Consider the following 14,426-nt stretch of genomic DNA (forward strand, 5'->3'; position numbering starts at 1 on the left):
AGATCCACTGCATGGGCAGTGTTGGCACTGGGAAAAGTTCTCAGTTTAGGACCCCGTTCAGCCTTTCCCATATATATGGATGCGGTGGCAACTCACACTTGCCCACTCTGTGAGGTGTGGCATATGAGCTTTTTCACATCTACCTCTGAGGAAAAGAATAAAAATGCTGGAAGCTGAATCTCACCAAAGAGCCACAGTGAAACAGCCCTGCATCAAAGGTACGCTCAGTACAGCCTGCTGGACAACTTGCTTATTCTAGAAACAAGTTTCCCTTACTTCAGTTAACTCACAAACGTGCTTTCCTCTAGGCTACCCCTCACCCGCCCAAAAAAAAAAAACCCCAAAAAAGTAAACCATAACTTTTATATCTTAAAGACAGTGGATAAATACACTTTCAACTGAGTGACGCACAGACACTACTGAAATTGTAGGGGGGACATCTTAAGATATTTAGTCAAACTGTTGAATCCAACTCATTCAATTTTCTCAAGCTTCAGGTTGACACCTTAAGACTGGTTGTCGGCTCAACCACTGTATTCAGATTTGTCATCTTTTTATGTTACCATCTTCATTGGCTTTCTCCTAGCTACATCTTCCCAAACTTAATTGTAATACTGAGCTGCATGTTGTTTTAAAGAAACACTTGGATTTGTGCATCATTTCTCTTGCATCTCGTTTTGTATGGAGGTTCTGTTTGCCTAACTGGTCTTAAACGATGCTATGTTTTGAGGATGCTTAGGAGGTGTTCACATATCTATGACTATTTCTGTATGAAATGTGCCCTGTTTGAGCCAAACAGATGCATTCTGCTTACATGAACAGACATACAGTTTGAATAGATGTATTCTCTGGATTGCGCCCTGTGTTGTTTTCCATGGGCAACAATTTCGTTAATACTTCTGTTTTTCAACTATCCTATATGAAAAAACATTAATAAAACACAGAAGAGAAAAATAAAAAGACTGACTATACTACACAGAAAATACTGCATTCCCCAGCTCAACTTCCATACGCATTTCTATTCCTTAAGCAAAAACGTATCATTCACACTCTCAAGGACAGTAACTCCCTGTCCATAGAAAGCATCAAGAACACTTTTGATGCTCACAGGATACTAGGAATTACATAGCACCTTCCTGTTTTAAACCATTGCTCTTTACTGATCTCTATGTTTAATTGTTAAAATGGCTTATTAATTATCAAAATAATGTTGGTTTTTTTCTATCTTAGTTATAGGAGTTTCACAAATTAACTTTTTTCAGAGCGAGTCAACAACATGTAAATGGACTACTGGGGCTGAGGATTAAGCAACCTCTGCCTCTTCACTTCACTGTCCGTGCTGCACAGCGTGATAAAAAGCCCATATATACTCCACATTGCCTTTGCTCGCTACAAAAATCACATTTAACAGACTTTTTTCAGAAGTAAATATATTAAACCATATTTTTATATTGTCAAGTACATGGTTTCTACTATGCACTTTTACACTATAATTTGTTTTTCCCATCTTTTTGTAGTTGTCTCCCAATTAAAATCCATATCAAGTGCTGATGGTAACTCTGGGGACAGTGGTGTAGGCATGCAGGCACCTGCAGCTGCTCAGTGTGTATGTACAGGCATAGAAATTGTTTTTAATATACAAAGACAGATATAAATTGTTAGAAGTTTTACAAACTATTTATATTCAAGGCAAATAAATTATTCTGCTAAAAGACTAATTAAGAATATGGTCTTGATGAAGAGGCACCAGCATTTGTTCCCATTATGTCTTGACTTAGCCAGGAAATACCCAACAAAATATTAATAAACTGGCTTTAGGATAGCGCTGCACGTTAGTCACTCCATTGCAGCTCCCCGATCTAAAACCCCTAACAAAAACAACAAACTTGTCTTTCAGATTCCTTGCCAGAGATGCATTACTGGTAACTGTGAGTATATGACTGCAACAACAATTCAGAGTGTTACCACAGGAATGTTAAGTAAATTAAGAAAACAATGCAGTAACATTTTGTTCTGCTAGTTAGCATCATCTATTATATGTAAGAACTTGATGCGGAGCGTAAAATACAGAAACACACACGTACATTGTGAAGAACATGTACAAAAAGACTAAACATTGTACTATGTGCTTTTTATGGGAATGGTTGTAAAGACTTTTTTCATGGGTTGATTTTTTTAATACCAAAACTGCCAGGAAAATAAGAGTTCCCCACTTTTCTTTTTCAGCATCCTTTACTACTAAGTGTTGTGTACCTCAAAAAAAAAGAGATGTTGTCTTTGTAAAGCTTACAAGGTACAGGACTGAGGACACATGAGCTAACAAGTTCAAGTTGCTTCAACCAGAGAAAAAGAAACATTTCCTTTCTCTGCCAAGAAATTTTCCTTTCTCATCAGGCAAGCTGTTTTCCCCCTTTACTTGAATTTAGGAAATATTTACAGGAAAAGGGAAAACTAGCACTTCTCTTAAGAAAAAAAAAGTGGGATTACACAATTCTGGCTTCTTCTACCCGTTTGGTTTCATTTTTGCCATGGTACATCCCAATGTCACTGGCCAGTTTCGGACACAGGGTTCGTGATAACTAACTTTATATCAAGTTCTGGAAGGACCATTGAGAAGGAGTTTATCTGTCCCAGAAATAGTAATGTAATAGAAACACTTTCTGAACTTGAAATTATTAGACTGCAGTCCGTATATGGTAAAGATTTTGCAGCCCATACGATGAATTTAAACACAATCACTATGTCCACAAAGAAAGGAAAATTAAAAAGCACACACACAAAAGATTTAATTGCAGTTTCCAGTGATGTGCTGTTCGTAGTGAAAAGTCTATAATTACGCTACATAAAATACGACAGACCCTCAAACTGGCAAGGTTTTAAGGAAGCACTAAAGGGCCAAGTTATAAAAGAATGTAAAGAGTAAAAAGGGAAGAAAAAGAACTGTTAAAAGTAGGCTGTTGTATGTGGTTTGTATGTCAGGGTCACTGAATTAGGCCCCAGTTTGAACCAGGAGCTAAACGTATTGAAGGATCAGATCGTATGTATGAAAGCAAGTCAAGGTTCCTCGTCATTCTGAAACCTGCACAGCTGGAACTTCACCAACAAGAGAAAGAATTTTTATTCCTAGTGTTATCCAAATAAACCTTTTGGGGAACAAAATAAATGACAGAGGAGCGCTATTTTAATATAATGGCATTTAAAGTTCTTTTTAGTGCTCTCAATTGCATTTTTCCATCTCATATTTAAAGCAACTCATTTATCGATGTTGCCTGCATTTGAGAGGCAGCCAGATGTTGACATACATGGAGAATTCTTTAGAAAGAAATAAAACTATAGGTAGCTAATTAACTTATTAATATATAGTCAAGGCATCATTACAATGAATATGCCTTGATTGCACACTGTTAATTGTCTCCCTTGTGCACTACAGTCAAAAGTTAATAGCAGCCTATATAAATAACATAGAGCAACAAAAGCATCATTATATTACACACTCAGCTACAATTCACAAGCGCTTAAAATAAGCTTATTGCAACTGAAAAAAGAAGTTCTGTTTTGCCTGGAACTGAACAAAATATACTCTTTTCCCCAGAACACACAACACACAGCTGATGGTTCTATTCCACTCTTTCTGTAAACAGCGGAACCCCGAAAGCAAAGCCTCAAAATTACTTTAGAACTACAATAAAATGGCAGTTCAATTGTATGAGGAATTTTATACTATTTATCCCTACTTTTGGGGCACAATTTCTTATTCTGCTCAGAGAATTAAAAAGAACATATTGTCTCCTCTGTGTAGGCTTTGCGTAGGTTCCTCATACTTAAAAGCTTGCAATGATATTGGTTAATTGCCAGATTTCAGCCACCTCTCTAACCTCTCCCTTTCAGTGGGCGTGAAAGGGTTTACTTGTAATATATATTGCTACTGACTGAATTTTGTCTTGTTCTCCTGGATTATCAGCAGCAATTCCCAAGTTAGAGGCTTCCCCAGAAAGCACGTCAAAGGATTCCCACCCACACACTGAATATCTAACAGGCCCTGACCCATTTTCTCCTTATTAAAGCAGCACTACATACTTTAAAAAATAAAAATAATAAACAGAGAGGCTAAATGAATGCAAGAATTGCAGATGGAACTCTACCCTCTTCAGATTTTAGTTCTGACAAAATCACGATCAAGAAGCAAAGAGACACATTTAAAATACAAACATGAGACTTATTTTTCCTCAGCGTTCTCACTCAGTGACTTATTACTCCAGCTGTCTTTCGGCTAAGTACAAGGAGGAGTTCATTTATTAGTTCTGAATATTGAAAAATCCCCTAATTTAGCCATACTTATCTCCTCTTCTAACCATTTCTTTGGGCATATTTCTGCAACTTGAGCTTTAATAATCTTGTAACTCAGTGACTTAAAATATAGGATGATTAAAAAAATTAAGCCTCATAGCGAGTAACAGTTGGAACTACACGATTTTAATAAGACTATTAATGGTACCTAGCCAGAATAAGCAATAGCAATTAACACTGAATATTTAGAATTGAATTTTTTATGGTAGGATGGACTACTGCAAATACTACTGCAAGACTCAAGATCCGTCACGTAGTTGATATGCTGGAATTTGTTAACATCCCCAATTAAACAAGTACAATATTCTGTTTTAAGTAGGAACAAAATGGCAACAGAAGATTCAATTGATGTATAACTCTCGATTTGCCATTGCGTTCCCATCGTCAGACATAATGGGAATCAGATTTTACTGGTTACGGTTCCATAACAACCTTTTCACCTCTTTGTGCCATCACCTCCAAAGGAAGTGAAGCACTTCAGGAAGTCAAATAACCTCTCCCAAAAGAGCAGTGTTAAACAGAAGAGGTGAAAAAAACCCCCAACCCTGGAACAGAAAAACAATGGAGAAATTTATACTTCTGTGCTGCAGCTCTTCAGCCAGTTACCTCTACAGTTGTGCTTCTTACAGAAGGGACAGCCCTACATTTCTCTCAGCTTGCACCCGCACGCTGCCATTGCCATTTTTAAGGTAGCACAACCATTTCTGCGGCTGCTTGGTGAACTAGATGAGGGAACTATTTTACCTGAGAGTAGACCTGACCAGAAAAAAGGTGCCAACTAGATGGATTTCCCGAGCTTTTGATGCCAACACAGATTTGAATTAAACTGATAAAATTATGATAAAAGATTTATTTCTAACATAGTGCAGAAAACAAAACCCCATAATATTAGAACAACCATCTTTTAATAAATACCGAAAGAAAAAATACCATTTACGAAACCTCCTTATCTCATAAGTAAATTCTTTATACTTACAACTGATTTGTAAGTAAACCCTAACTTTACCTGTTATTTATAACCTATATACTTATACCTCCTCCTTCCCATTTTTAATTTAACAATGCGTTATGCAACTGACTTTCCAGGGAAAGTAGATTAATAATGAGCACATATACCATATGTGAACATTGTTACCTTAATTTTCAACGTAAACTATTACGAAAAAAGATATATTTACCTTCTGAAAAAGGACCCAGCTGTTCTTTCCAATAGGAAAGACAGGAGATAAGGGAAAACACCAAAACAAATAAGAATACTGCTCTGTATCTTACCGTATATATTCAAGTGGCATGCAGTCATCTTTCAGTGATTAAGACTTTTTCACTAAATGACTTAACAATATTTTATTTAAGAATCCACTTCATTCTAATGATAACTTGCATCTGCAAAGGTTGACCACACTGTATCTGGAGTCCAAGTAACCAAGTTTATATGATTTTATGAACAGAAATAGGACCTAGAAGACCTCTTTTGTTTATAAAGCCATAGTAAGTTGCATCAACTGCAATACTATATTGATTAAAGCTCATCTCTTCACAAACATAAGCAAGCAGAGAACTAACAATGTCAGCCACTGGCAGAACAACATCTAATACTTGTAAAACCCCTTCATCTATCTGGAAAATAAACTTCCTTCACACCTAGGTCTGCATAGGATACTTCACTGATAAACACACATTGAGTCAGAGGACTGCTCATCATTGTCTTCTGTGAATGTTTCTGAAAATTCATATTAGCTGTAAGATTAGCTTTAATTTGGACTACATATTTGTTTTTTTTTTTTTCTATGACACAAAGAACAGAAGACTTTACAACACCCATGACATCCGGTGGGACAAGTTTGTAGGCTTAGTTTAAAATAAAATGGACTTGTCTTGCCAACATTCTCCACACCATTCTGTCAAAAAGATCATTCTCTGGACAAATAACAGTTGAGAGACAAATTCCACAAATTTATAAGTATACTCTGCCTGTCACTTCAGCCCACAATGAACTGAAAATTTAGAGAAAAACATTTAAGTGGTCTTACAGAGTAGGATGACTAGGAACTGAGCTACATTTTTGTGTCAAGTGTTTGCATTTTTCCCACTGGACATGTGAGCATGGCACTTGAAGAAAGGAATGCATAGGTGGGTTTTTTTGGCCTTTTCTTTTGGAAAAGGTGAGGGATACCTTCTGCATTGCTTGAAAAGCACTGCTGCCTCAGAACTCCTTTTTACGTGGGGAAACATGATTGAACAACCGCTTTATCCACCTTTTCCACTTTTTTCCTTATTGGAAAGGTTTGCTTTTTCTCATGTAAAAGCGCTTTTGAAATAATTACTCTAATGTTTTCCACCAGACAGTAATCATCCTCTCCTTCCTATTTTCCCTAAACTTTCTAAGTATTAATTATTTCATATTATTTGATTTTGTATCTACATACTTTTACTTCTTGGTCAAATGTAAACAAGAGTGCTTTCTGAAAAGCTCATACGCTATGTATCGCACACTTTTGCATGAATCTACTCATGCTCCGACTGGGCTGTTTCTTGAATAAAGGAACAAGAACTTTGTTAACTGAAAAATTTGCATTTAGCAATTGTTCATTTAGTAAATTCAGCACTCTATTTAAAAAGAAAATCGAAGCATGAGCTTTACACAGAAATAGTAGCTTATTAAATTGTTTAGTAGTTTCTGAAGCCAGTGGCAAAATATTCAGCAAACCTAATACCGATTTACAATTAGTTTTTGGTTTTTTAAAAATGAAAACAGCCATAAACCATATTTAAATCACCTCATTATTTAATTTAAAAGTCTATTATTCCATCCTTTTTTGTGAAATATTTACCACAAAGTGTATGTTTTTATAGAACTCTGCTGTCAGAATCATCTCAAAGCAGGCAGAGCACAAGAATCTTTTTTCAATCAATTTTTAAATATAAAATTTGATACTTGATGCACACTCAAAATTAACAGAGTAGAGAATATGCATTTAACTCCAAAAAACTCAGAAGAATTTCCATGCAAATACTCATAAATAAATTGATCTCCTATTTAACAGGGTACATACAACACATAACGTTGTTCTGCAATAAGCCAGTGAAAACTACATATTAAAACTATAAAACTCTATTAAATTGTGTATATAATACCACAGTATCAACCTCCTCTTGATCATACTTAAGCCAGGAGAAGACAACTTACGGGTACGACTCTGAAAGCTGCTGAGCTATTTTATAAGCTGTGGGGTCCCGGTCCAGTGCATATATCGTAATGTCGCTGGCTTTCTCTAGAAGAGCTGTAGTATGACCTCCGGCTCCAAACGTCATGTCAAGGAAACGCTGTTGAGTAAGGAAGACAACACCATTACCTCAGAATAGGAAAGTGATAAACCAATTGTCGATTTAAAGTTTCTTTTGTTAATCTCTTTTATACGCTGGAGGAAAACATACCATTCAATGTAGTCACAATGCCTTTTTGGAAATATTTTCAGATTTTGTGCGGAATTGCAATCATGTCAGAGTAATATTTTAGGGGCTCTGGCCTTCACCCACCAATCCTTCCAGAACAAAAGGACAATCATTTGGTACAGCTAACTGCAGCTTCATACTCTTCCCATTTCTTCACATTCTGAGTTTAGAGCAAAGACACGTGTTTGACTGCCTTTGTTTGGACTTGCTCAATTTGATGGATACAAAGATATACAGGACATAGGAAATAATCAGCACCATCTGCTGTGTAAGAATAGGTCTAAAAGGAAGACTGATGTATTGTGTATCAATTTTAAAAATGACACTCTCATAGTTTGATACGACAGATCAAAGTGTGATGGCAGCACAGGCACATAATTAACCTAACAGCACAGAAAACGCAAGTTTTCAAGACACAATACGATTGATTTCGGGTTCACTGTGCAAGGACAAAACTATGTATTTAGGTTACTAAGATACGCTGAAGCCCAGTCCTGCTGTATCTTCTCTACCATCATTACATGTGTTAATTAGATGCAAAATAGCATAGGAATACCCACCTTAACAGCAATCCCATTTCGTTTGCTGATGTGACACACTTTATGGGCTTGAGTTACACCTTTTGATTAACAATATATATATTTCCTTAATTCTGAGGAATACTTACTGCCCGTGAACATATACCATGTCTGTTTTTTTGGATACACAAACTAAGACTGGAAGATTTTTAGTAATACCAGGCAGACACAGCCATCCCCTTCAGTCTTCTGGACTAAAAATGACAACACATTCAAGAAACTTTGAATGCAGTCTTACTAAATCGTACATAAGTACAGATTCAGCACAAGCTGAGTAAAATTGGCTACTGACATTTCTATAGCCTCTCAGAACTCAAAGTTCCTGAAAACAAATGGAAATTTCACATTCCTGACATCAAAAACTTCACACACACTAAAAAAAAGTCTTTCCATCTCATACTTGAGAAAAGTGATGGGGTCATCAAATTTCACACAGAGATAAGGTGACTTCAAAAGGCTGGTTAACTTCCAGCCCCATCATGGGGGAGAATATCTGGAGCAAATGGTTTGCCTGCAAAGACGGGAGACCGAGCAACTGGTGCACAGCAGGTCTCAACAGGAGAAAGGAAGGAAGTAGCAGAAGGACAGGTAAGATAAGACTCTGAAAAGGTGAACGCTGCTCTCCTGACAGCTCTGCAGTTTCTGTAGGCTCATCCTAGAAAGGTTTCTGTAGTCAGAGTCCATTTAACCAGCAGCAGGCTGAGCAGGAGGCTTTGCTCCTGAGACTTTCCTAAGAAACGATGACTTGGGACACAACCACCTTGAACCAAGGCAGGTTGGGCTATAAGATTCCACTAATGGAAGAAACACAAGAAAATCAGGTAGAACTTAATGCTGGTTTAAGTCTTTTTTATCGGTAAAACAGCAGTAATGTTTCTAGAAGCTGCCCCACGCGCCTTCCTCCTTTGGCCTCACAACACAGGTACTTAACTGCCTAAAAAGTCAAGAACTATTTTGTTGACAGAAATCACTGACTCTTCACTTAGCAATGCAGAGGTTGTATGACTGCAATTTCTCTTAGGAAATATTTCCTTTTCAAATTACTAAGAAAGTATCTGTAATTCTATACTCCAGGGAAAACATACTGGAGTTTAGAAAGAGACAGATTTTTATTGTGTTATGACAGTGTATTTAAATCCAAGTAGAAATGCGACTGAACAGCATCTTCTCTAGTTTCTGCATCTCTGAATTTCCACAACTCTTTCCTCTCAGTTGATTTAACTGACCTCTGTTGACTGGGTGGGTGGGTGGGTGGGTGCGTGTGTGTGTGTAAATCAGACTCCATGCAAGATAAACTAGAAGAACAAATTCTCCATATCCTTCAATATGAACACCTTCTTGGTTTTTTTTACACTTCTCAAATTATTTTTTTATGTGAAACAGTTTTTGAAGACCATTTATCAAGCGCAATCACATTAAACAAAAATTAATGTGAACTAAACTCATTTACAAAAATTATCCACCCCAAAGGTAAGCAACCTTTAAAGGGAAATTTTCTAACTTATGTCTTGACAGAATTAAGATTCAACCGCAAAAGCCCTTTTGATAAGAACAGAAATTCAAAGGCAATGAAGAAAGACCCAAACATTTTTTCAGAAACAGTTTTTAGAAAACATAAATAAAGGCTTTTTAATGGAAATCCCATAATAATAAAACTAAATATTTATGAGACTAATAATACAATTCTACTGTGGATAAAAGTAAGTGAAAATTACGGTCCTTTAAGATCTTTAGGTTGTCATGATTTAATTTCTGTTATACCATCATGCTTCTTAGGAAGCATGCTAGAGCTCTAGAGCTCATGCTCTAGAAGTAGAACTTTCCTATAATATTTTACAAAGTTCATGCAGGAAAAAATAGCTGTCTCATTATCCAATATTAAATTGCAAAATTCATACAAAGAAATAAAGAGCTGACATAAAATTTTATTTTTTTGTAAGCAGTATGTATAAGACAAGGTTATGTTACAGAGGGTATAATATCCATACTATATAAACGTTCCCACAATCTATTTAAGCATTCTGATTTATCTTCCGCAATAACAAAACCAAAAGTACATTCACGGAAACTGATTTATAAGCAGAAAACTGAAACAGTCAGAAAAGTGTAGGTATTTTTTAACATGCAACTAACCACAAGAATTTAGCTAGGTTGCATACCTTAAAAATTCCAAGCTACTGAAAACATTTATTTTCTCTATAAGCTCTCACATTATCACTGTTGATCAGGTTCAGAGAGGGTCCATTCAGTATGGGTTTTTTGCACTGTACTGTTACTTATACTATCCTTGTAAAAATCCACTACTGGCTATTGAGTAGGATATTAACTAATTAGCAATATTTGTATTATCTCTCTTAAATGAAAATTATTAATATAAAAGTGTAATTGTTAACTCTGCATTTTGCTTAGAATATTGCAATAAATAACATGAAATCTAGAAAATATACAAATCCTCTTAAATTACTCTTAAAATTTCCAAGAAATATCTGATGTTCTTTGAGTTCCCTCAAGTTATTTCCATTTAATCCTTACCAGAACTAACGTACATAAGCAAGAAACAGACCCTTCACTTTTATCTTCTATTTCCATAGAAAAATCCCTTTAGAAAAATGTGAAGGAACAACAGAAAATTAAAACCACCTTTTTATTTCTTGCATAGGATTAACCCACTCAGAAATGCACTCAAAAAACTTAAGTCACAAGAGTCTCAAGTGTCGTTTAGGGTTAGCACTTATTCTGCAGCAACACGAAACAATCAAAACCAATTGAAATCACATCATAATTCCTCTTGGGAAAATACGTTTAATCAACAGAAGTAACATCTTCTGGGGTGGGTTTGGTTGTTTTATTTTGTTTAAAAAAAAGAAGAAATGCTCTTATTTGATATCATAGCTAGAAATCTAGCACTAAAATTTTTGAAAACCTCAACACTGCTTTTCCTGAAACGAGCCTACAATGCGTCAGAAAGGATCAAGACAGGTACAGCGAGTGCTAGAAGCAGTTACTTATATCTTCTTTAAAACAAAAAAGTTTGTAATAATAATTTTATTCCACTTAAACTCACTAATGATGTGAAGTTCCAGAAAATAGTCTTTCCTCACCAATACGTTTAGCAGTTTGCTTCTTTTTGCACATCTGTTTGTTTTCTAAATGTCTGATTTCTTCTTTGGTGATCTCTAGAAGTATTACAAAGATTTGATCCTTTGTGCCTGCCTTTCACCAACACTTCTGTACTATGGAGAAGGTCCTTTGTTTCATCACATTTGAACAGCAGAAAATGAAAAGATGAGTTAGGGACGTTTTTGGCCAAGAATATATCCAGACAATTTTGCTATTTAAGCAATATTTAATACTGGGTGTTTTCTTTCCAAATGAATTTTTGAATATCTCATGGCTTATTCAAGAATACTTATATTTATTATGCTGCTTAACAGTCTCACCTTTCCTCACACACATCTGCCTCTCTTTTCAGTAACTTTAAATTTGATAAACTTTAAGCTTTATACATGCTGAATATTCATGAACCATACAGAAGTAAACCAAAAATTAATATAAGTAGTGCAAAGGAGAGAAGAAGAGAAAGGATGAGGATCATTGTACCATGACATAGTGACAAGCTCTCAATATTATGACAGCATCTAAAAGCTTTAGTTGAGAATTCATGCAAGTGTTCACTATGAATAACCACATGGTCACCAGATTATACAGCCCTTTCTGAAAGAACCAACACAAACCAACCAAACCTCAAAGCAGCAGTAGACAACTGTAACACGATAGATCAAGCACTGGCTGGATGGGCGCTCCCAAAGAGTGGTGGTCAATGGAGTTAAATCCAGCTGGTGGCCAGTCATAAGCGATGTCCCTCAGGGCTTGGTGTTGGGACCATTTCTGTTTAACATCTTTATTGATGACCTTGATAAGGACATAGAGTGTAGCATCAGCAAGTTTGCAGATGACACGAAGCTAAGCGGGAGTGTTGATCTACATGAGGATAGGGAGGCTCTGTAGAGAGACTTGGATAGATTGGACCAATGGGCCAATGCTAACGGTATGAGCTTCAACAAGGCCAAGTGCCAGGGCCTGCACTTGGGCCACAACAACCCCATGCATCGCTACAGGCTTGGGGAAGTGTGGCTGGAGAGCTGCCTGGCAGAAAAGGACCTGGGGGTTCTAATTGACAAGCGGCTGAACACGAGCCAGCAGTGTGCCCAGGTGGCCAAGAGGGCCAATGCCATCCTGGCTTGTATTAGAAATAGTGTGACCAGCAGAAGGAGGGAGGTGACTGTCCCCCTCTACTCAACACTGGTGAGGCCACACCTTGAGTATTGTGTCCACTTCTGGGCACCTCAATAAGAGAGAGATATCGAGGTGCTGGAGCGAGTGCAGAGGAGGGCAACGAAGCTGGTGACGGGCCTGCAGAATAAATCTTATGAGGAGTGATTGAAGGAGCTGGGACTGTTTAGTTTGAGGAAAAGGAAGCTGAGGGGAGACCTCATTGCTCTCTACAACTACTTGAAAGGACATTGTGGAGAGGTTGGTGCTGGTCTCTTCTCACAGGTAATTAGCGATAGAACAAGAGAAAATGGCTTCAAGCTGCAACAGAGTAGGTTTAGGCTGGACATTAGGAAAAAATTCTTCACAGAAAGAGCGGTCAGACACTGGAATAGGCTGCCCAGGGAGGTGGTGGAGTCACCATCCCTGGATGTGTTTAAGAGTCATTTAGATGTAGTGTTGGGGGATATGGTATAAGGGAGAACTTTGTGGAGTGGAGATGATGGTTGGACTTGATGATCCCAAGGGTCTTTTCCAACCTAAAGGATTCTATGATTCTATGATCTTTCAATCCGGAGCACTATGTAAGAGATGACACAGGTCTGATTCAAGCAGAAGTGACTGCAGGACTAAATACACAGTGCTGGATACCAGCACTAATGGAATACGCTAAAGCATTTTTGGCATCCTAACGAACGTAATTAAGGCTACATTAAGTATATTTTGGCATAAGTTTTTAAGGTAGATAAAGACCTTCCACGGATATCTTTGAACTGCAGAGATACATATGCCTAAACTAGGCAAGTAAGAACTCATACAGATGCCTCATAATCTATCTGTTCCACTCAAATGCAACATTTTGCATCTGGAACTTAAAGAAAAAATAATCTTAAGTAATCAAATAAAATAATTTTATTATTAACACAACTGTTTTGGAGCAGTGATCAAATTTGACATTAATCACTGTATTATATTGCTTCATAATATGCTTTTTATATAATCCATTCATCTTTCATGCCTGAAATAAAGGAAAGATGCTTCATTTTTTCTTCCTCTTTCTCTCTTGCCTCGTAGTTTTTAATCAAATAAAATTAAATGACATTTTATCCTCCTGGTCCTATAAATACCAGAAAAGATTATTACATGAATTCCTCCTGCAGTGACTCACCGTTCCATTGTTAAGTTATGATAGCCCCATCAGAGTTCCCCTCGGGAATTTTATAATCAGTTTGTGACTGTACGTTTTAGAAACCATTTGGCTCTTTCATGACATACAGACAGCAACAAACAAAAACTTTATAGCCTTCATTTTACAACTAGCTTTAAGATAGCTATAGAGATACAAAGAGTTCATCTTCCTCATTTTTGTATACAAGACTTTTCACTGACAAGCTATCTCCTGATAAATACCTTTTAGTACTTCATTTCACTGTTACTGAAGTCACTTGTAATTCCACTTATGATTATGTTCCGCATCTAATACATGATAGCCTTTGCAATTATTTTTCCTTTACTGCGTAACCAAATGATATTGTGGAACTGATACAAAACTGAAATTCAAACATGGCACACATAAATTGAAACTACATGAGATTTATATTTTAAATACCCAAAATAAAATTTTCTCACTAGTTCCAGTAATTTCTAGTCTCTGCTTTCTTTCTTAAAGGGAAGAACTTTGTCATGTTCTGAAAGTCCTCATTTAGATGTACAACTTTATTTTGCATTACTAACCTTAATTCTTTCAATCAGTTCATGGTGATGAGCTGATCTTTC

At 36.6% G+C, this 14,426-nt stretch overlaps 1 protein-coding gene across 5 annotated transcripts in view; it reads right to left on the bottom strand.

The window, feature by feature from the left end:
- The window catches only part of METTL15 (methyltransferase 15, mitochondrial 12S rRNA N4-cytidine), a 107,162-nt gene that overhangs the window by 56,701 nt on the left and 36,035 nt on the right, over positions 1 to 14,426 (bottom strand). For all 5 annotated transcript variants that reach the window (XM_074586252.1, XM_074586253.1, XM_074586251.1 and 2 more), the window contains exon 3: positions 7,535 to 7,671. In XM_074586252.1, coding sequence (XP_074442353.1) covers positions 7,535 to 7,671 — 137 coding nt within the window. The remainder of the gene's footprint in view (positions 1 to 7,534; positions 7,672 to 14,426) is intronic.

This window comes from Larus michahellis, chromosome 4, assembly GCF_964199755.1.
Source record: "Larus michahellis chromosome 4, bLarMic1.1, whole genome shotgun sequence".
Lineage (NCBI taxonomy): Eukaryota > Metazoa > Chordata > Aves > Charadriiformes > Laridae > Larus > Larus michahellis.